We start from the raw sequence: 23,451 nt of genomic DNA, 5'->3' as shown, positions 1-23,451 counted from the left end.
TTAAGACTACCTTTATCAACAACCTACACCAACCCATAATTCAACAACCTTTATGTTTTATCAATGACATCTTTCAACCTAAAATACATTTGCTAATAATATAATACTTTTTATATATTAATTTTTATTATATTTAAAAATTATATATAAATTATTTATATCCGTAATTAGTAATTCAAAAATTTATGCGCACTGAAATGAAGCTACAAACTCAATAATAAAATAAAGCTTAGAAAATAAATCAAATTACAAAAATAGTGATATAAAATGGCTTACAAAAATAATGATATTAAATGGTTTACGAAAATTATGTCAATATTTTTAAGTTACAAAAATAGTGATATAAAATGGTTTACAAAATTAATAAAGTAATCATTAATCAAACACTTGTGCCACATGTCTTCCCCACAATAGAGGTTATTAGAAGTTGGTCTGCAATTGAAATTGTAATCGGTCGTGAATTTATTTTAATTTTAACATTTTTTTTAGTTTTTTATTTTTGTCTTGTAGCGATGACCATAAAAGTAGTCTAAGGAAATTGAAAAGACGCGCGCTCTTTACATTTTCCAACACTATTTCTCACCTTTTTCCACACACACTTTTCATCTTCCCAACTTTTTTAATCAATGAATAAATCTCTCCGATTTCTCACTCTTCTAGTGGAACAACTTTGCTCAATCGTATTGCACGTACGGAAGATTCTGAGGTAGGTAGCATTTTTCTACAGTTTTCCTTAATCACGAAGCGAACCCATAAAGTTAATCACTCATGCATGCGGCCGTGTTGTGTTCATATCTTCTGAGTTATTGTTCATTTTCTGCAGAATTTCAGTTTGTGGAGCTGAAAAATGGAGGAAAACTGTTCAGGAACTAGTAACCGATCGTGGCCTAGAGATGATTTTACTGATTTGCTGTTTTCGTGGTCTCTAGTAGACATTTTTGACGAGGATGTGTACAAGCATCAGGTATGTGAGTGTGTGTAGTTGCGGATTTTCGATTTTGCTTTTTTTTAGTCTGAGTTAGGGGTTTTGTTGATGCTAGAACTGACGTACTATTCCCGATGCGCACTGTACATTTTCGAAAACACACGAACTCACACTGTATGTGTGTTTGCGAGCTCGCAAATCGAGGAACAGTAATATGTTTATTGAGTTTAAAGGCGTTGGCTGTGTTTTGTTATGGTGTTCAATGAAATTTGTTTAGTTATTTCGTCTTCAACAAATGATTGCTCCGTTTTTGGCAAGCGTAACCTTTTTTTTACATAAAACTAGTAAGCTCTTGTTGGTGGTCCTTAAAGTTGTGAAACAGTGTTTTTCTTCGACTGAGTGGTGTTGTTGGTGTGTTGAATTGATTGAAACAAGGATGAAAAGAAAATGACAAAGCTAAGGTAGATACTATTGCTTGATGGTGTTTTAAATTTGATTAATTTAAGGCTGCTTGGTTTATTAAGACTCAATGCGGTCGAATTAAGCTTTGGATTGCACTGTATATGCTTGCAGTAGTAATGCATGCAGGCTTGGATGAAGAGGAGATGTTAAAGTACTTGCATATTTGTCTCTTATAAGATGATATCTCTTATTGAGCATTATGAGATAAATGGATATAAGTTGGGATTGTACTTTTGGCCCCTTTTAACTTCAGTTTCCATTAACATATAGGTGGAGAAGATTCCTGAGGTATTCGAAAGTGTGGATCATTATCTTTTATCTTATGCGTACCCGTTATTAGAAGAAACGCGTGCTGCAATCGCTGCTTCCTTGGAAACTGTTTACAAGGCACCTTTCTCTGAAGTGGTATCTCTCGGCGTGGCAAAAACAGACTCACTTGTGTACAATGTTAAAGTTGACAACTGGAGAAACAAAATCACTGATCGTGGCAAAGAGCCATACAGAACATTGCCTGGTGATCTTGTATTGCTATCTGATTCGAAACCTGAAAGTGTTTCTGACTTGCAACGCATTGGACGGATGAACACTTTTGCATCTGTAGTCAACATTTCTGACGATGAGAATGGTGATAATTGTTCATCCTCTGCTTTCAAGCTTAAAACTGCTCACAATGTTGAAGTTGATGATAAGAAAAGCAAGTCACTCTATGTGGTTTACTTGACGAACATAACCACTCACAAAAGGATATGGAAGGCATTAAAAATGCGTCGAAATCTGAAGATCATTGAGAAAGTATTAGTCAAGAATGACCTGGTACACTCTTCTGCTGGTCTAAAAGCATTATGGAATTATGAAGTTATTGTACCTTTAAAATATTTTGATTTTTCTGTTGGTTAGCATGGCATGGAATTAATTTACTTGGTCTATCTACATTTCTCTGCTTGCCTAAGTTTTGACTAGTGTGTATATTTTTAAACAGGGTGAGGAAAATTGTGAATTTTGCCCTCAAGGTCTTCACAGTGAAGTCGAGGAGAAGTTTCAATCAACTTTATTATCCAAGTCAAATGAATCACAGCTTGGGGCAATTATGGCCTCTATAAGCAAAATTGGATGCAAGCACCAGTCTTCTGTGGAGCTGATATGGGGTCCACCCGGGACTGGCAAGACATCAACCTTAAGTGTCTTGCTCTACATCCTCTTAGAAATGAATGTGAGGACTGTCATCTGTGCTCCAACAAATACTGCAATTACAGAGTTGGTTTCTCGTGTGACGACACTTGTGAGAAATGCAGTGAAAACTGAAAGTGGGAAGAGCATGTTGACTTGTCCTTTTGGAGGAATGCTCCTCTTTGGGAACAATGATCGTCTGAAAGTTGGTTCTGACATTCAGGAAATTTTTTTAGATTACCGTGTTGATCGGCTTACAGAAATCTTAGTACCACTAACTGGCTGGAGGAAATGTGTTTCGTCCATGATTGATTTTCTTGAGGGTTGTGTTTCTCAGCATAGAATCTATGTGGAAAATGAACAGATCAAATCCGAAGAAAACTTTGATGGTGAAGCTGTGCAGTCTGGTACCAAATCATTTTTGGATTATGCTAGAGATAGATTTAAGAATTTAGCATCACCTTTGAGAAATTGCATGCTGACAGTTATCACGCATTTACCAAGAAGTTTTGTTGATGAGGGGAACTACGAAAACGTGGTGCAACTTTTTTCTCATCTTGACTCTCTAGAAAAGTTGTTGTTTGAGAACAATGGCATGACGTCTAAGCATTTGGAGACTATCTTTGCGCAACAAATAATGATTGGTTCTGATTCCTTTCTTGATGCATCATCCTTACAGTGTGTCAGAAGCCAGTGTCTGTTCGTTCTAAGATCTCTTCTGACTTCTCTCAGTAGATTTGGCTTTCCAAAAGCATTTGGTAAAAGTTCAATTAAAGAGTTCTGCTTCCAGAAAGCTTCTCTGATATTTTGCACTGTATCATCGGCATTCAAGCTACACTCAGTTGATATGGAGCCATTCCAACTACTGGTCATCGATGAAGCAGCTCAAGTAAAGGAGTGTGAAACAGCCATAGCACTTCAGATCAAAGATGTGAGGCATGCTATACTTGTTGGTGACGAGTTTCAATTGCCCGCAACAGTATCTAGCAAGGTTCTCCATTGAATTCTTATCTGTTAAATTGCAATTCTTGTACTGCTTCAGGCTGATTTCTTTTTCAGTGGAAGTTTATCAATAACGACAATGATTTGTTTATGTGCAGCTGTCCGAAGAAGCTGGCTTTGGGAGAAGCTTGTTTGAAAGATTAAGCTCAATGGGTCATCCCAAGCATCTGCTTAATGTGCAGTATAGGATGCATCCGTCAATAAGTTGGTTTCCCAATTCAAATTTCTATCAAAACCAAATATTGGATGGACCTAATGTGCAGAGCAAAAGCTATGAAAAATCATATCTTGAAGGGGAAATGTTTGGTCCCTATTCATTCATCAATATCCGTGGTGGAAGAGAGGAATTGGATGATGTGGGTGTCAGCAGAAGAAACATGGTTGAGGTCGCTGTGATAGTGAAGCTTGTGCAGAAACTCTTCAAAGGTACATTTCATTTGTCAGACTATTTCAGGCAAATTGATTGACAATAAGCTATAAAGAAATTAAGCTGATTAGTTAATTGTTGTGGTGTTGGCGTGTTGCAAGCACAATTAGAGTAACTTATGATTGCTACTCATGTTTGCTTTTTCTTGAAAAGTTTTCATTGAATAGTTTCTTATAGTGGTTTCCTCATTAAATGTTGTAGTTACTTCATCTGCATAATGTTATTGACAGTTTATTCTAATTTATGTCAGATGTTTCCATTTAATTAGAGATTGCCACCTTATGTTTTTTAGTGAGACATGAGACCCTTTATTTATCTTTTTATTTTTATTTTTCAGTTTGAGTTTTTTCAGCTTACATGCCTCATGAAAGTGTATATCCTTGTTTCTTACCAGTTTGTTTTTGATATGTATCATGAGCAGCCTGGAGTAGCTCAAAAGGAAATCTGAGTATTGGTTTGATTTCTCCCTATGCTGCTCAAGTTGCTGCAATTCAAGATAAGCTTCAAACTAGATATGATAACCTTGAGAGGTTTACAGTTAAGGTGAAGTCAATTGATGGGTTTCAAGGTGGTGAGGAAGATATTATAATTATATCAACTGTAAGGTCTCACAAAGGTGGATCCATTGGTTTCTTGTGTAGTCCTAAAAGAACCAATGTTGCTTTGACCCGAGCTTGGTAAGGGTTAAAATTGTCTATGCATGTTATTTTGTGTAATTTTGTTTTTTTGTTTCTAATAGAATATAATCAATCTTCCCCTTTCTTCTAGTCATTGTCTATGGATATTAGGAAATGAAAGAACTTTGAATAGAAGTGATTCAGTTTGGACAGCAATAGTGTCTGATGCCAAGAATCGGCGATGTTTCTTCAATGCTGATGAAGATAGCGACATTGGAAAAACTATTGTAGATGTTAAAAAAGAGTTGGATCAATTTGATGATCTTCTAAGTGGGGAGAGTACACTTTTCGAAAATTTAAGGTGGCAGGTAATGGATTATTTTGGATATCTGAAGTAATATTATGTTACTCTTTATGTTACACTCATTTATAGATTGCTCATGTCAGCATCAATTAAGCATCTTCCTTGCTTTTAAGTTGAGTAGTTTAAGCTATTTCATAGCTTCATACCTTGCCGCTCATTGGTTGAGCATCCATCCTGAAGCTCTTTCTTTCCTATTCTAGGTTTTCCACTATGAATTATGGTTTTGGTTCTTACTGTTATGTTCCCATTTTGTATCCTTTCATTTTCTCTTCTCCTCACTGGCTGTTATGCTTATCTCCAGGTTTTGTTCAGTGAGAACTTCCGGAAATCTTTTCAGAAACTGAGATTCTCTCACACAAAGAAGTTGGTCATAAATTTGCTAATAAAGCTTGGAAATGGTTGGCGGCCTAGGAAAGTAATTGTGGACTGGAAATGTGAGAGCTCTTCATACATCATAAAACAGTTTAAGGTTGATATATACTTTGTTGTATGCTCCATTGACATGATGAGGGACTCCATCCATAAGCAAGTTTTGAAAGTGTGGGACATATTGCCTATGACGGACACCATAAAATTGTTGAAACGAATTGACAGCATAGCTTCTATGTATACAGATGATTTCATCAATCATTGCAACGACAAGCTATTTGAGAGGTATGTCAATTTGGTTAAGTGGATTTGGATGCCAGCATCTTATTTAATGATGTGCTCTCTGTACTTAAAGAACACATTATATTGTGCACAAGATATTATAGAAGAGTGAGACTTATCATGTGATAAACCCATCGGCTTGTTATAGACTTGGGCATTACTTTTCTGCTTATGAGCACTGTTGAAAGATGTTAAATTTAATTTTGTTGTTTTAATTTTTGTTTAGGAATTTGGAGGTGCCAATGAGTTGGCCGCTCTCCAGTGATATAATACGTTTCAAGGATCCCAGTAGCTCCAAATTAGTCTCTGGTGCAAATACTAGCTCGGCTGAATGCAGAACTTATGTTGAAAACTCAAAAGTTAGCGAAAGCTTGTTGCTCATGAAATTCTACTCCTTGTCATGTGGTACTGTAAATCATTTGCTGTCGGACTTTGAGGGTAAATGTATTGATCTCCCATTTGAAGTTACTGACGAGGAACGGAAAATAATACTTTTTAAGGAAAGCAGTTTCATATTGGGTCGTTCTGGCACTGGGAAGACGACTATACTAACTATGAAGCTGTACCAGACATTTCAGCAGTTCTGCATTGCTTCACGAGATTCCATGTCAGTTGACGACAATGTGAGTATTACTGATGAAGTTGATGATGACAGCGATGTGAGTGGCACCGATGAAGTTGATGTTGAACAGTTGCATGGTGGACCCACGGTTCCTGTATTACGCCAGCTATTTGTCACTGTCAGTCCAAAACTGTGTCATGCTGTTAAAAAGAATGTAGCTCAGATGAAAAGGTGTGTTCATCTCACTCTGTCACCGCATCTTCTAATCATCACCTACTTTCAAGAGCAAGACTGTTGTTTCTCTTATGGCTTCGTCATTTATTTTATTTGCATTTTGCAATGCTACAAATCATTTACAGTACTCATGTGATGAGTATTTTGTACATAAACATTAGTTGCCAATGCATACACTTTTTGCGTTCATGAAGAAAGGAAATGATACGTAATACCCCATTTGAAAGAGCCATTTGCAAATTTATAATAGAGTATCAATTGACTAACTTTATCCGTATTACATATGTCATCTTGAGTAACATGCTATGTTACATTGCCTTCTTATGCATTTTGAGTTTTCTAAAAGTGAAGTAGTCATTTTCACATCCTCCTGAAATTATTGAAGTTAATATTTTGAATTGCACTGCAACAGCATTTGCTTCATGCTTTTTTCAAAGACTTGTAACTTAATGAGAAATTTTCACATTTCCAACTTTTGCAGCATTGCTACTAAAAGCTTCTCTGGACAGGACTGCGCCAGTAGTATGGATAATGTTGATGAAGTTTCTGAATTTAAAGATATCCCAGACACATTTGTTGGCATTCGAGAGGAAAAATACCCTCTTATAATTACATTTCACAAGTTTTTAATGATGCTCGATGGCAGTCTGGGAATGTCATTCTTTCAGAGGTTTCCTTCTGTAAGAGATTCCCCTATTTTTGAAGGCACAAGATCAGTCGCACTACAGACTTTCTTGAGGAAGAATGAGGTAACTTATGATCGATTTTCCTCTATCTATTGGCCCCGTTTCAATGAAAAGCTGAAGAAGAGTCTTGATGCTTCAAGAGTTTATACTGAGATAATCTCACATATTAAAGGAAGTCCTCTGGAAGGTGAATCGTGTGATTACAAGCGAAGCAGACAGGATTACTTATCATTGTCCGAGAGTAGGAGATCCACCCTATATGTGGAACAAAGAGATGCAATATATGATATCTTTGAGGACTATGAGAAAATGAAGTTGGAGCGCGGTGAATTTGATCTTGCTGATTTTGTGAGTGATATTCATCTCAGATTCAATGAAGAATATTTTCCTGGTGACAAAATGGACTTCGTCTACATTGATGAAGTGCAAGACCTTACCATGAGGCAAATTTCCCTTTTCAAATACATCTGCGACAATGTTGATGAAGGGTTTATGTTTTCTGGTGATACAGCTCAGACAATTGCCAGAGGGATTGACTTTAGGTTTGAGGATATTAGATCCTTATTCTATACTGAGTTTGTTATGAGATCTCGAAATCCTGATTTTGCAGGTAATGAAGACAAAGGACTTATATCCGATATGTTTAATTTGTCCTACAATTTCCGTACCCATACTGGAGTACTTAGATTAGCTCAGAGTGTTGTAGATCTTATAGGCTATTTTTTCCCACATTCCATTGATAAGCTGGACCCAGAGACGAGTCGTATATATGGTGAGTCCCCCATTGTTCTAGAGCCTGGAAGTGACGATAACTTGATTATATCTATTTTTGGACATAGCGGAAAGAGTAGTGGAAAATGGGTGGGTTTTGGCGCCGACCAGGTTATTCTAGTAAGGGATGATTCGGCAAAAAAGGAAATTTCTGACTACATTGGTCATCAAGCTCTCATTCTGACTATAGTGGAGTGCAAGGGCCTTGAGTTTCAGGTCAGCAACTCTTTGATCTTTATTTGTTATGCATGTCTTTCTCACCTCTGCAGCACCTAGCCTCTCTATTTATTTCATGCACGTTCGATATGTTTGTAACAATGTCATACTCTCCAATATTATTAATTTATTATTCTTTCCTCTTTTATGGGGTTTGAGGAGACACATATTAATGAATATGGCATATCTATGTTTCAAGCATAGCTGTTTATGGTTCTGGAAGAGCAAACTCTTCTATGATCTTTGCATATTTTGTTTAGCCTATGTCACGATGAACTGTATGGGTTTGTATCATTACACTGTATATCTTTGGATAGTTAAATCTGACCCAACAGGTAATAGTTTCTAATTTGCTTCATTATTAAGCTTCTCTTATAGCTTCATAGTTCATATTAATCAATGACTTTATATGTCATATTACCATAACCTTTTGATTTCTTGATCTTGTACTGGAAATAGGATGTTTTGTTGTATAACTTCTTCGGCTCCTCACCGTTGAGCAACCAATGGAGAGTTCTGTATAAATTCTTATATGAAAAAGGTCTTCTTGCTGGTGATTCTCTGACGTCCTTTCCGAGTTTTAGCCAGTCAAGACACAATCTGCTATGCTCTGAATTGAAGCAATTATATGTGGCGATTACTAGAACAAGGCAAAGATTATGGATTTGTGAAAACAATGTAGAGGTTTCCAAGCCAATGCTTGATTATTGGAGGAAGTTGTCACTCGTGCAAGTGATGAAAATAGATGATTCTATGGCGGAGGCAATGCAAAGGGCTAGCACTCCTGAAGAGTGGAAATCGCAGGGTATGAAGGTTAGTTTGTTCATCTCCCTGTTTTCTGTTATTTGTTTCTTCGTTTATCATTCAGTATTGATTTTTAAGTGCTTTTTTGTTCTTTCTTTGTCGTTTTGGTGCTAGCTCTTTTGGGAAAAGAACTATGAGATGGCGACAATGTGCTTTGAAAAAGCTGGTGAAGAGACATGGGAGAAAAGGGCTAAAGCCTCGGGACTTCGAGCTGTTGCTGACAGCCTACGCGGTTCACATTCTGAAGAGGCAGCTACAGTGCTTAGAGAGGCTGCAGAAATATTTGATTCAATTGACATAGTTGTATCTGCAGCTGAATGTTTTTGCGAATTGGGGGACTATGAAAGAGCAGGTGCATTACAGATTAACATTCACAAAGAGCATGCTTGTTTTTGTTTTGTTTTGTTTCAAAGATCATTCAATCCACTTCTGGCATTTCAATTCTATTGAAAAAAGTTGTTTGTACCTGTTTTAGTAAAGCAAACCAAAATGAAATACCTGATTTGCATATTCATCCATGCAGGAAGGATCTATCGAGACAAGTGCGGTAAGTCAGAAATAAGAAAAGCTGGTGAATGCTTCTCATTGGCTGGAAAACATGAACTTGCTGCCAAAGTTTATGAGAGCGGGAACTTTTTCAGAGACTGCTTGTCAGCTTGCTCCAAGGGAAATCATTTTGACCTTGGTTTGCAGTATATTGAAAAGTGGAAGCAGCACGCTCTATCAAACAGCGTAATAATGGCTAAATTTATGGAGATTGACAGAATTGTGCAAGAGTTTTTGGAAAATTGTGCTTTACAGTGTCACAAGGCAAATGATAAAAAGTCGTTAATGAGGTTTGTTCGAGCTTTCTGCTCAGCAGAATCCAAACGCAACTTTTTAAAGTCACTGGATTACCTTGAAGAGCTTTTGGCTTTGGAAGAAGAGTTAGGAAACTTCAATGAGGCTTCTGAGATTGCCAAGAGTCTAGGAAACACTCTACGAGAGGTTGATCTACTGGAAAAAGCAGGACATCTTTCTAGTTCATGTTCATTGACATTGTCTTACGTTCTTTCTAATGTTCTGTGGGGATCTGGTAATCGAGGATGGCCGTTAAAGTCCTTTCCTCAGAAAGTGGAACTTTTAAATAGAGTGATGTTGGTTGCGAAGAAGGTTTCTGAAACCTATCATGCGTCAATTTGTGCTCAGGCCAGATTTTTGTTATATGATCACAAAATTTTGTCTGAATTGATACAGTTTTACAATGCTTCAAAGCAATACGAAACTCCAATTGCTGAAGTTCTTGTTGTTCGGAAACTTCTAGATGTACATTTTGGCGCGAATGTTGCCAAGTACAAGTGGGATCGTGAATTGCAGTTGGATTCAAAGTCATTCAATCAGAGACTTGCAAGAAATGAAGTCTCTTCTGGAACACTTGTTTACCTTTGGAACTTGTGGAAGGTACACAGTTTAGAGATATTAGAATGTCTCCACAGCCTTGAAAAGACAGATTCCATTGAACTAGAAGGCCTTGTTGTGTTCTGTTTTCATTACTTTGGATTGAGGTTGCCCGATAATTCGTGTGTCTCCTTCCACTTGCTGAACCCTGATGCTGCTTGGGTGAAAAATGTTGAGGGTTTCATTCGCTGGAACAAAAATGTGGCGACTTTAGAACCTCGTCATTTTGCATCAGCTGCTCGTATATTCTGGCTACAAGAATTAGTTGTTGTTGGACTTAAAGTATTGGAAGCTCTTCAACGTCTTCACAATAATCCCATGATGATGCAATTGCTGGGGTACTGCAAAAGTATGTGTCAGCTACACATATTCGACATTGCAAAGTTCTTTATGGATTCGAAGTTTATTACTTTGAACTTCCAAGATAAGAGGAAATTGCAGGGTCTTGTGGAGCAATGTACTCAGTATGCTGATGTTGTTTTCCCATTGGACCCTCGAGTCTCATTATGTGAAAACATGCTTTCTTTGAGAGAAACTGACCTTTCTAGAAATTTACTTGAAGAAATTGTTATCAGAAATATTGGTGGAAGGAGGGAACTGAGTAGTGGGCAGATTGGACGGGCAGTGATGACAATGCTAGGAAATGGCAAACTGAAGAACAGCTTCTATGATATAATTTCTGAAAGGCTTTCAAACGGCACACCTTGGAAGTCATTCATCGAGAATCTCAGGGGCCCCATTGAGTCAGATTCTGCGAAGGAATCTAAATCTGGCAAGTCTATTGGAGATGGTTCACATTCACAACGTGTGCAAGAATCTCCACTGAGGTGCTCAAGGGAAGCTTTGAGTGAATTACTGCATAGTGCTTTGGAAGAGACTTATAACATCAGTTGGAGGCTGTATGACTATATATCTCCAAACTGTTTTCTTTATCTTTTGGAAAGAATGTTGATCTTGGCTCCTCATCCAAGTGGCTTCTTTTATACAACAAAGTCCTCTTTTGTTGAATACTTGGTAAGTATGCCACCGGATGCCAATCCCAGAACCAGTTTGGCAACGCACAACAGATCCCGACCAGATATCATGATTAGGTTTGTTCTCCTGGTGGTTGAGCAGTTTCTTTGTAACAGACTTGAATCTGTTGAATGGACTAAGAAATCTGCCATCAAATGCAATTTTTATATTCCTGTGCTTCTGCTGAGATCTATCATGATTCTGTGTGTGCTGTCTGTAAACTGGGGCTTAAACTTTGATATACTCAATCAGAAGATGTCCCGATTGGATATCACATCCCACCTGCCAAGAGTATTCTGTGAAGCTCTTCGACCTAGAAGGCGAAGTTATGTTCAATTTGTATCAGCAGTTGCTACTGCTTTCAAGCTTGTTGGTGATCCTCTTGTCATTGTGGATTCGGGTGACATCAATCGCAACTTCACATATCCTGATGCTGTCTTACTCGACTTGAGATCCTTCTCTTGCAGAGCTGATATCATGACAACTCTATTTCCTAGGAGCACAGCAGCGTCGGATGGTCAGCCTACTACGGTTGAAACTAATGTGATCGAGCCCAGCAGTGTAGTCATGCCTCCTGTTGTCAGCAATAAAGACAAGAATGCTGCTGTGGAATCTTCAGAAATGGCTTCAAAAACTGCTTCAAGCTCAAGTTCAGTGAATGGAAGTGGGAAATTGCTAGTAAACTGGGATTTTATTGGGGAGATTTCTGAAGCATTAGAGTCATATACAAATAGAAACGATGAAAATCTAAAGAGTCTTTTTCTGGGAAAGAAGGTAATATAAAGTTTAGTTTAATCTCATTGTTCTAGGCTAATGTGAATCCTGTAGCTGATTGTGTTGTCTACTTTTCAGGTGGATTTGGAGGGCCATATAAGCTTGATAACTGGTACTATTGAATGCCTAATTGAACAGAGGTCTGATTCTGGTGAAGAAAATGAGCTTCCATTTGATGCCAGCAGCTTGGTCAATGATTTACGTACTCTTATGTCTTTGTTACACACAAGGTCAGTTAACAGTTTAGTATTTGAACGCATCTCGAAATCAGTTGAGTGGAGCTACTCAACTGATTGTCGAGTCGAGCTTGAGTTCAGATTTTACTTCAATCAATTGTGGCTTTCAAGGCTTAGTGTAGTTAAGTCGAATCCAAGCTTGATCTTAGAGCCTACTCGAGTAACTGTTAAGCTCCTATTGAGCCATTTTGAGTTTTGTTATAAGCTTGACTAATAGAATCAAACCTCAACTAGCCCCTACTTCCCATTTCTGTAGGACTAAAAATGTCAATCTCTCAGGCATGTCTCTATTGTTCTGTTTATAGTTCTGTTGATATGATTTTTTTCTTCAAAAACTAGTAATTACTAAATTTCATACACTCCAGCCTTATTGCAGGTTTTTTTTTGTTAGTTACGTGCCATTAAACTTAAACAATCTGTTATTGTTTTAACTCCAACCATTACTGCCGTTGATTGCAGTGAGTATGATTCTAAAGCCCTGGCAGAGATAGGGGAGCTTCTGAAGAGCATGGAGGCGAGGCGGCCTGAGCTAGAGGTGCTAACGAGCTTGCTTGTAGGGAAGAACGACGACAGTGTAGTTGCTGACTCTGAAGAGAAGGGTGATGACAAAAATTCCGACAGCAATGTTGAAGATGAGGATAGTGAAACAGAGGATTCAGCAGCTGTGGAAGCTGAACCCAATCCCAGCAACAAGGGAAAAGGAAAGAATGAGAAGAAAAACAATTCAAAGAAAGGGAATTCAGCAGCTGAGGAAGTGGAAACCAATTCCAACAAAAAGGGAAAGGGAAAGAATTCAAAGAATAATAATAAAAACAAAGCAAAGAAGGGGAAAGGTGGTAAGAAGAAGAGGTAGCCAGCTTTGAGGCATGCTTGAATCTGATAATAGCTTTTAACTACTGCTGTAACGACTTGTGATCCTGTTTTATAATTTTGGATGATTCGATCAAGAATCAGCTTCTATCTATTGTAGCACAATTTAATGTAAATGTTTGGATTATATTGTGCATTAACATATTGGTATCTTTCATTGCTTTGTTAAGAACGTCTGGTTTAGTTTTGAAGTATACTGTGGAACTGAAAAAAGCGTAAGGTTCAATTTTTATCGTCCTGTGATAAGAAAAAATGCATTATAAAATTATAGTCCCTTCGTCCCATTATTAATGGCACGTATTCCTTTTTGAGTTGTCACAATTTAACTGGCTCGTTTGTTATTTGGGAAAAAAATAAGGGGATAATTAACAAGTTAATTAATCCCCCTAATTACTAAATTCAAATGAGATAGATGTTAACTCTCTTTTTTTTTTCCACCACAGAAAGGGCATCTCGATTGATGAAATGAAAATTAGACCGAAATTCAACAACAAACTACCCGTGAACAGAGATTTATCAATGTAAAACTTGCGAGAACACAAACTCATGTGTCGTTAACATGAAAAAGATAGACTAACAAAGCGAAATCAGCACCAATTAGCTGTTCGAGCTTCCAATTAGTAGCACCACAAACTCATATTTTGAACATTTTCCAATGTAACCACAAACTATTTTCTACAGAAGATGTTGAGGAACGAAGGAACTACTTATCTTTCGGCGTAGAGATGCCGTACTTCTCCTGGAGCTTCTGAATTTCTTCCTCCTTCTTCTTCTGATCGAACTTCTTCCCCATCTTCGCCTGCTGGTAGTAGAGGACGATCAGGTACCGGTTCGCGACGTTGAAGCCGGAGAGGTGGTCGACGGCGGTCTTGGCGTCATAGATATCCTCGTACACAACGAAGGCGGTGCCGCGAGTGTCCTTGTTCGTGCCGATGCGGATCTGCCGTATCGCGCCGTACTTGCCGAAGATGTCGTACATCTCCTCGCTCGTGATGTTGAACGGAAGGTTCCGCACATAGAGCACGCGGTTCACCTCGGGCGGGAGGCGGGTGTTGCCTTTGCGGAGGCTGATTGCTGCGGCCATTGGAAGAGGATTTGGGAATTAGGTTACGTCTCAAATTAAGGGGGTGTATTCGTTGTGGATTTTCATAGACTTTAAAAAGTCCATGGAATTTAAATTTCATGGAATTCACATAGATTCCAGACGACTTTCAAAGAATTCATGTTTGGATTTCATCCCAATTTTCACTGATTTTCGAAGAATTTAGGAGATAATTCTGGAATTGAAATCCATGATGCCAACGCCCGCTGAGTCCCAGCACCGCTGGAAACCCAGCGAGCGCTGGGTTCCAGCGAGCTTAATATCCAATTCGTAGCTAGCTTAATATTTGCAATTGTGGGCCTTGTGGCATCAAAAAAGGCTGCCACCTGAAAGACATTTGCACAAGCTTGTCAGCCATGCAGTCGGTCCATTAATAATTATGTATTTGCACAAGCTTGTCAGCCATCACTTATCAAAAGCACATCACACAGCACCAAAAGTTTCGAGGCACAATGTAAGCGAAAACATAAGCCAAAAGTGGGCTATGTTATACCCAGCGCCCGCTGACTTCCCGCGCTCGCTGGCTTCTTGGCCGCGGGCGCTGGAACTCAGCGTTCGCTTAAAATTTCATGGATTTCAATTCTCGTGGTTCTTGGCCTGATTTCGTCGTGTGTATTTTTTGGATGAAATCCATGAAAGTCATTCCCGATTTTAAGTCAATGGAATAACGAATACACCTAGATTTGTATGGATTTTAAAAAGTCTTGAACGAATACACCCAGATTTATATGGACTTTTAAAAGTCTTGAACGAATACACCCAGATTTCTGCAGACTTTTAAAAGTCTTGAACGAATACACCCAGACTTTTAAAATCCATAGAAATCCATCAAATTCCACAACGAATACACCCCCCTAAATCGGGATTTTTCAATGTATAGATGTTAACTCTCTGACGGCACACACACTAAAAAAAGTTTGCATGGTTATTTGGTTATAATTATTTTAAATTTAAATATTTTTAAATTATAAGTAATTTTAATGCAATTAAAAAAATGAAATTTGTATTAATTTTAATATGAATTTGTAATAAAAAATTATTTATATATCTAAACATTATAATTTTAAAATATTTATATGGATTTTTTTAATTATGTGAACGAATTATTTATGTATTTGAATAATATATATTTGTTGTTTTATTTTCCTTTTTATATTATTCATATTTTTTAAAAAATTAATTTTAGACCATTTAAATATAAATTTGTAATAATAATATAATTTGGACTTTTTTAAGAGTCCAATTTTTTTAATGATATTATAATTATAATGCATGGATTGATCACTCAAACCTTATTGGTGTATATCAATTTAACTTGCTCAATCCATTTTTGGCCCAACTCTAACAGAAACCCAATCTCTCTCTCTAGCTGGATCAAACTTCACAAGCCCAAGTCAAGAATAGAGAAAGCCTCTCTCTCTCATTCCAAATTTTCAAGGCAGCTTGGTGCTGTAGAGGAGATGATGAATTACAAGCTTGAACAAGTATGTCACATTAATTTATTATTATTATTATTATTTTAATTTTTTAAAGAATCAGTTTTTGCTTTTTAGTTTTGGTATTTGCTGCCTTATTGATAAAAACAATTAAAATATTACTCCCTCCGTCCCATAACAAGTGACGACGAACGTGCTCACACAAAAACATGTCTGTAGACTGTGGAGATGGATTTTTTAATCTAATTAAGTTGATAGCTGAAAATCTTCAGCGAGCTTTTGATTCGCAATAGTGAAGATCAATCTTGTGGGAATTTGCTGGAAATTTTATTACTTTATGAATGTATGTGTGAGCGTTTATGGTTCGAGTTTTGGGCATTAACTGTTTGATGAAATGCTTGTAAGAATGCCCCAGTTAAGTTTTCCCCACAATTTAATTTCTTCTGCTTTAATTTAATTATTATAAGATTATTAATTAGAATCATGAATTGCATGAGGAGAATCAGGAAATTAGGACAATAGACATCAAGAAAGTGTTTGCATGCAGAAACAGATCTTCTTGGAAATTAAAGCAGACAAGATGAAAGAGTTGCAGCCTATCTTATATATGATGGTTAATTCAACACATATGAAACTGTCTTGTACAATAATGTATTCATATCATAGGCTGTATTATCTCTATTAATAACATTTATCAACTCTTATTAGTTATTAGCTTAAACCCCCTTACTTTATTTGAACATTTAATTGTGCCAGCTAATGATGAATTACCTTATCATTTTTAAAACCTTATTGTTGAGTTTTCGTCGTCGGAGTGGTTGAGAAATGGTCACATAGTTGTTGCCCTCACATAAAAATGCATGTTTCCTTTGAATGAGTAGAAAAACGAGGGAGAATTATTGAATGAAGAAGAAGACAAGGTAGAAACTAAACAAGTGGAATTAATAAAGATAAATGTGCTGCCTTGTTGAGATAAAACAATTCGTCTGATAGAAAGATATTATTATTTCAAATATTGTTTATGAATAAATTGTCTTGTTCATGCAAGCTACCACATGTTCAAGCAAAAAGATGCCTCGATGAGATTGAAATCTATTTAAAAAATGAAAAACAAAAAGACTAGATCTAAAGATAAATTTTGTCAACTCTTGTTCAATTTGCACCAATTCTCTCTCTCTCACACACACACACAAATTTTGTAAACTCTTGTTCAGTTTGCATCAATTCTCTCTCTCTCTCTCCTACAACCACATAGCAAATTTGTAAACTTTTCCTTGGTTTGCATCAATTCTCTCTCTCTCTCTCCTACAACCACATAGCAAATTTGTAAACTTTTCCTTGGTTTGCATCAATTCTCTCTTTCACACACATCCACATAGCAAATTTTGTAAGCTCTTGCTCAGTTTGCATCAATTCTCTCTTTCATACACACATCCACAGCAAATTTTGTGAACTCTAGTTCAGTTTGCACCAATTCTCTCTCTCTCACACTCACATTCACATAGCAAATTTTGTACACTCTTGCTCAGTTTGCATTGCACCAATTCTCGCTCTCGCACACACAAAGAGCAGAAACAATGGAAGAAGCTGATGCAGCCGTCCTTCAAGTTCTGGTTCAAAACCTCATAGACCATTGCAAGAAAGAAATCTCACTAATCCGAGGTCTCGACAACGATGCAGAAAAGCTAACTGACACTCTCGACACTATCCAGAAATTACTCACCAAATTAATGAGCTAATTAGTCAAATAATATTGAGATCATTTACGAATCTAATCAATGCTCCCTTCATCCCATAAGAGTGTGCATGAATCATGATTGTTGGTGACACGTGTTTTAATAAATGTTAGGTAAGTGTGTTATTAATGGAAGAAGAAGTCCAAAAAAGGAAAATGCACGCTCTTGTGGAACGTCCCAAAATAGAAATTAGTGCACACCCTTAGGACGGAGGGAATAGAAATATTAAATAAAGTGTGGGCATTTTATTAAATAAATATTAAAATGAAAAAGAAAAACATATCTAGGCCGAAACAAAGGCTGTGTAAACTCTTCTTCTTGCGCCAATTTTCCAATCCTATTCCTTACCCCTCTCTTTCTCTCTCTAAATCAGCAGCCCAAAGAATGGAAGCAAAAGCAGCTGCCGCCATCCTTCAAGTTCTAATCCAAAACCTCATCGACCTCTCCAAGAAAGAATTCTCACTAATGCGAGGTCTCGACAAAGACGCAGCAAAGTTAACTGAGAGCTTAGATATGATCCAGAAATTCTTGAACGAAGCTGAGATGGGCACCATCAACGACCAAGCTGTCAAGAGCTGGCTCAAAAAGCTTGAAAACGCGGCCTTCGACGCCGACAACGTTTTGGATGAGCTCAACTATCAAATTCTCTCCAAACAAATTAAGGCCATCAAACCAATCAAGGAAAAGGTACTATCATGCTTCTCATCCTTCAATCATATTGCACATCCTCGAAAAATGGCTAAGAGGATAAAAAAAATCAATGACAATTTGGACTCTATTAGCAAAGAGGCAACCCAACTTGGCCTCATAGGGAGGCTTTCCATTTTACCCAATTTGATTGATGCTTCTTTTGAAACTGATTCATTCGCTGTTGATCCACTTTTTATTGGAAGGGATGATGTTGTCTCGAAATTAGTTGAGAAACTTACAAATAGTGTTAAGAGTGATGAACGTGGAATTTGTATCCTTTCGATTTGCGGAATGGGTGGAACGGGGATGACGACGTTGACTAGAAAAGTCTTCAATCATGAGAAGATAGAGACTCAATTTGGATCGCGTATTTGGGTGCATGTTTCTCAAATTTTTGATCCATTCATTTTGTTTAAGAAAATCCTCGAAGAATTGACTTGTGATCGAGTTGAAGTAGAGAATAGGCAAGGTATTATGAGAAAGCTTCAACAAGCTTTGAAAGATAAAACTTATCTTCTTGTTCTTAATGATGTGTGGAATGAAGATCTTTCGAAATGGGAAGATTTTATAAATTCCTTGTCGGGAGTTAGTTGTGTGAAGGGAAATGCTATTGTTGTTACCACCAGAATTATGAGCGTAGCTTCAATTGCGAATCCGTATTTTATACATCAAATGAACGGCTTATCAGATGAAGAGTGTTGGTCAATAATCAGAGGAAAAACCTTTGGAAAAGAGGATGTTCCTTTAGAATTTGAGGCCATTGGGAGAAAGATTGCAAGAAGATGTCGAGGGTTGCCCTTAGCTGCCAACATAGTTGGGGGAGTGCTACGCAATAAATCAGAAGAAAAATGGCACTCCATCGAACAGAAATGGCTTTCACAAGATGAAGGAGCTAGTATCACAAAAATATTGAGATTGAGCTTCGACAATTTGTCCCCGCCATTACTTAAGAAGTGCTTTGCGTACTGTGCGATGTTTCCTAAAGGTTGCGAAATCATGAAACAGGAACTGATTGAGTTGTGGATGGCAGAAGGTTTTCTTCAAGCTGATGGAAGCGATGACATGGAGTCCGTGGGTGAAAAATTTATCAACATTCTTCTTCACAACTCTTTACTCCAAGTTTCAAAGACAGATGGTTACGGAAATGTAGAAAGTTGTGGAATGCACGATCTTGTGCACGATCTCGCCTGTTCTGTTTCAAGTTCCTCTAACAATACGGTGGGTAGCTGCCGAGTTCGATACATGACTCTCAGAGACAACAACTGTGGAGATATATCATGTCCAATCCCAAAAGACATGGCAAAATCTTTGCGTACATTACTAATAACACCCGAAGGTGATATTTCTGGTATCAACTTCTCAGACTTCGAAAGTTTGCATGTTTTGGGTCTTGACTCTAGAATTAAAGAGTTGTCAAGTTCGATTCGAAAGTTGATACATCTGAGAGATTTAGACATTTCAAAGACAAAAATTGAATATTTGCCTGATTGGATTGGTGAATTCTTTCATTTGCAGACGCTGAGAGTAGACTCACTAGGTTTGGAAAAATTGCCAACTACGATTAAGTACTTGATTAACTTAAGGCATCTTTATGTTGACTGGAGGGTAGAGTTGCCTAAGGGAATTGGGAGATTAACTTCTCTCCAAACGCTAAAGAACTTTGGAGTGGGAGACAAGAATGGCTGCAAAATTGAAGAGCTTGAAAGTTTGGATAATCTTAAAGGAGAGTTACAGATTCGCAATCTGGAAAGGGTTCATGATAAGGAGGAGGCTGGGAAAGCGAATTTATTCAAAAAGTCAAAAATATTCAAGTTGTGTTTGGCATGGGGTGATGATAGAGAAGGTGAAAGAAATGATGAGAATGTATTAGAAGGCCTCCAGCCTCACTCAGATTTGAAGAAGTTAGAGATTCGGGGATTCAAAGGCAGAAGATTTCCATTATGGACTCGGAAGATGGCAGTTCGAGATGCACCTGGAGGCTCTTGTGGTACTTAACAAGTTAATGTCGTTATCACTCATTGACTGCTTAGAATTTGAAGAGATCCCAATGTTGGGGCACTTGCCCGATCTCAAGTCCCTTGAGTTGAAAGGATTGAGCAATTTGAAGTGTATAAATTCTTCATTCTACGGAATGATGAACAACGAGACACACATTTCTTTTCCAGCTCTCGAATCGTTCTGGTTGTCTGAAATGCCTCAGCTGACAGAGTGGGCAGAAATAAAAGTTTCAGGTGCAAGTGAAGTGAAGGCATTTCCTCGCCTCAAACATTTGCATATTTGTTATTGTGAGCAATTGATGAGTGTTCCGAGTCATCTCTCGTCATGCCTTGAAGATTTGACAATTAATGGGATCGGTCTGCAATGTGTCCCGGCTGATTGGTTATTCAGTAACAACAAGACCCTCTCTAAATTGGATATAAAGGACTGCACCAATTTGAGAGAATTACGAGATAGCGGCGTAGAACAATCACAAGGAAGCTTCACATCCCTTCGCCATCTCGAGATTCTTGAATGCGAAGCATTGGAATATTTGCCATGTGAAATGCTAGGATTCTCTCTTGAGAAGTTGTTGTTGCAGGGTTTAAGTAGCCTGAAGAATCTACCAAGGGTAATTGACTGCCTCCCAAAATTGCCTCGTCTAATAGAATTGATAATCAAAGGCGTTCCTAATTTTATGGCCACTTCTCATCTTGAGATTTCGCCTTTTTCTAGCTTGAGAGAAATAAGCATCGATCTTAGTATGGGGGAGTCAAGCTCGATGGAGACTGTGGATGCCATATTGCAAGCATGCTGCCACTCGCTTTATTCGCTAACTTTGAATGGGATGGAAAGTTGGAAATGTCTGCCGGAATCAATTCAACATCTCACTGCTCTTTCTAGTTTAAGGTTAGAGGATTTTGGAATGGAAGAGTTACCTGAATGGTTGGGGAGCCTCTCATCTATAGAATCATTGATTTTATATAACTGCAAAAGGCTAAGGCGTCTACCCTCTATGGATGCAATGCGGCGCCTCACAACATTAAAAGAACTACATTTTAGTGATTGCCCGGAAATAGTGATTCAAAGTGAGGCAGCTAATTCTGAATGGCCTAAGGTTTCCCATATCCCCAACGTCTACAATGATCTCTCCAATGACAATGCTGGTGATGGTGAGTATCAATATCTGCCCTTGTTTGTTTTAATAGAAACAGTTACATGTGTATTATATTTGAAAAAAATTCTAATTATCAGAAATTGAGGTACGCTAGTAAAATCAATTATCTTATCTTATGGAGTTTCCAGTTCGGTTGCTATTAGTTTGGTGCTCCACTTTATCTCAATATGCTTAAACAATAGGAGATTAACTATTTTTATTTTGTTTACTACATTTTTACGGCTAGTCGTCATTATAGCTTTTTGTCATTAATTCTTTTTTGTGTTGATACAGTTGATTCTGAAGAAAGTGAAACGGAAGAAAGTGAAACGAGCAAACAGTTGTGTTTGAGGTGCCTCTAAAGAATTAGGAGGTGAAGCAAGGGGATCAGTGAAGAAGGAATGAGTGAGTATCAATTTTCTCCATGATAACTTCTCAACCTCTTTTCATATACTCCCTCCGTCCATGAAAGAACTTTCTAGGAGGGAGTGGCACGAGTTTTAAGAAAAAATATTGTTGAGTGTATTGAGAGTGGTGAAAAAGTCTTATAATTAATATTGAAAGTTGTGAAAAGTGAAAAGTAAGAGGATTATAAGTGGTGGGGTATAGTCCAAAAATAGGTAGAAAGTTCTTCTGTGGACGTCCCAAAAAGGAAAGATAGGAAGTTCTTTCGTGGACGGAGGGAGTGTTTTTTTTGTAATTCCCTATATATTCTTTGTTTGAACTTTTGTTGATAGGATTATTATGTTGACAGTTGAAGAGGATGTGGATACCAATTTGTTTGACACAGACATAGCATCTCCACTTCTACTCGTGATTTTGCATATCTATTATATGAGTAAATTTTGTTTGATTTGTATTCATTGAAAAATTGAGATTATATATATATAGTATTTTTTTTATCATGATGATAAAAATTATCAGTCATATATCTTATTAAATATGAAAAGTAAAGTCTTTTTAAGGTGATAGCTTATAAATATGGAAAGTGAGATATTGCTGTTAAGTTCAACTGGGATGATTCACAAACTTTATTGATCGTTATAAGGATTCCTTTGTTGTGAGTCACTTCTATATCTATAGAAACCGCAGTTCACAACAATATTTATGTATATTACACAATGGTTAAAAAAATTAGCCAAATTAGTACAGTCTATTGGGCTATACCAGCCTGATCCATCTGCACATTCAGTTTATAAAATGGAGTTAAAAAATGTTGCTCTTAAGTTAGAGAAAATTGTGCATGCCCCTATCTCTTTTATAGTTTATGTATATGATTTATTCCGCAAAATCCTTTAATTTTCTTTCATTGTTTCATCAAACTTAAGCCTATATGTTATTGTTTAATTCCAACCATGGCTGCCCTTGATTGCAGTGAGTATGATTCTAAAGCCATGGCAGAGATGGGTGAGCTTCTGAAGAGCATGGAGGCAAGGCGACCTCAACTAGAGGCGCTAACGGGCTTGCTCGTTGGGAAGAACGACGACAGTGTAGTTGTTGACTCTGAAGAGAAGGATGATGACAAAAATTCCGACAACAATGTTGAAGACGAAGATAGTGAAACAGAGGATTCAGCAGCTGTGGAAGTTGAACCCAATCCCTGGAACAAGGGTAAAGGAAAGAATGAGAAGAAAAGCAATTCAAAGAAAGGGAATTCAGCAGCTGAGGAAGTGGAAACCAATCTCAGCAAAAAAGGAAAAGGAAAGAATAAGAATAAAAACAAGCTAAATAAAGGGAAAGGGAGTGAGAAGAAGAGGTAGCCAGATTTTGCCATTTCTTGATGAATGAATGCCTATTTCTTGCGTTTGAATATTGAGGCATGCTAGCTTGAATTTGATAAACGACTAGTTTTAGAGTTTCGGATGGTTCGAGTTTGAACGAGCTTTAGTCTTGAACATTAACCTTCTACCGCTAGACCAACACATGCCCACAACAACGCGTAGTTTAGTTTCGAAGGATATTGTGAAATGGGAAAAGGAAGAATGTTGAAAAGTTTTAAAAACTTGAAATAATTTTTGAATGGACCGTCAATTTGAACAAATAATGCAGTCCTAAAAATATTTTAAGGGAGCGTTTACTTTGCATGATTGATAAGATACATAATTGAATATTTTTATCATTAGTAGTAGGATTTT

General features: G+C 37.4%; 4 protein-coding genes across 5 annotated transcripts; 3 read left to right on the top strand and 1 right to left on the bottom strand.

The window, feature by feature from the left end:
* Positions 1–551: 551 nt before the first annotated feature.
* On the top strand, positions 552–23,339 carry LOC130999895 (uncharacterized). 2 transcript variants are annotated; one of them, XM_057925589.1, is made up of 16 exons: positions 552–706; positions 824–964; positions 1,658–2,200; positions 2,367–3,545; positions 3,655–3,982; positions 4,405–4,660; positions 4,752–4,968; positions 5,266–5,618; positions 5,842–6,408; positions 6,893–8,084; positions 8,544–8,897; positions 9,003–9,240; positions 9,412–12,113; positions 12,192–12,343; positions 12,809–13,213; positions 23,134–23,339. In XM_057925589.1, the coding sequence occupies exons 2-15, from the start codon at positions 848–850 to the stop codon at positions 13,200–13,202; spliced, it is 8,592 nt and encodes a 2,863-aa protein (XP_057781572.1). In that variant the 5' UTR covers positions 552–706; positions 824–847; the 3' UTR covers positions 13,203–13,213; positions 23,134–23,339. The 2 variants fall into 2 exon arrangements, with proteins under 2 accessions (XP_057781572.1, XP_057781571.1); XM_057925588.1 differs by lacking the exon at positions 23,134–23,339 and having other exon boundaries at positions 12,809–13,388.
* Positions 13,716–14,336, bottom strand: LOC130999899 (splicing factor 3B subunit 6-like protein). The gene has a single exon (XM_057925591.1). The coding sequence runs from the start codon at positions 14,301–14,303 to the stop codon at positions 13,923–13,925; it is 381 nt and encodes a 126-aa protein (XP_057781574.1). The 5' UTR covers positions 14,304–14,336; the 3' UTR covers positions 13,716–13,922.
* On the top strand, positions 17,783–22,828 carry LOC130999896 (putative disease resistance protein RGA3). Its single transcript, XM_057925590.1, has 3 exons — positions 17,783–21,332; positions 21,611–21,721; positions 22,692–22,828. Exon 1 carries the CDS (start codon positions 17,878–17,880, stop codon positions 20,176–20,178), a length of 2,301 nt encoding a protein of 766 aa, XP_057781573.1. The 5' UTR covers positions 17,783–17,877; the 3' UTR covers positions 20,179–21,332; positions 21,611–21,721; positions 22,692–22,828.
* LOC130997053 (histone chaperone ASF1-like) lies at positions 22,672–23,076 on the top strand. Its single transcript, XM_057922332.1, has one exon. It carries the CDS (start codon positions 22,672–22,674, stop codon positions 23,074–23,076), a length of 405 nt encoding a protein of 134 aa, XP_057778315.1.
* Positions 23,340–23,451: the final 112 nt, after the last annotated feature.

The sequence above is a fragment of the Salvia miltiorrhiza genome, chromosome 8, assembly GCF_028751815.1.
Source record: "Salvia miltiorrhiza cultivar Shanhuang (shh) chromosome 8, IMPLAD_Smil_shh, whole genome shotgun sequence".
Taxonomy (NCBI): Eukaryota; Viridiplantae; Streptophyta; class Magnoliopsida; order Lamiales; family Lamiaceae; genus Salvia; species Salvia miltiorrhiza.
This window is presented reverse-complemented; position numbering and strand designations above follow the sequence as displayed.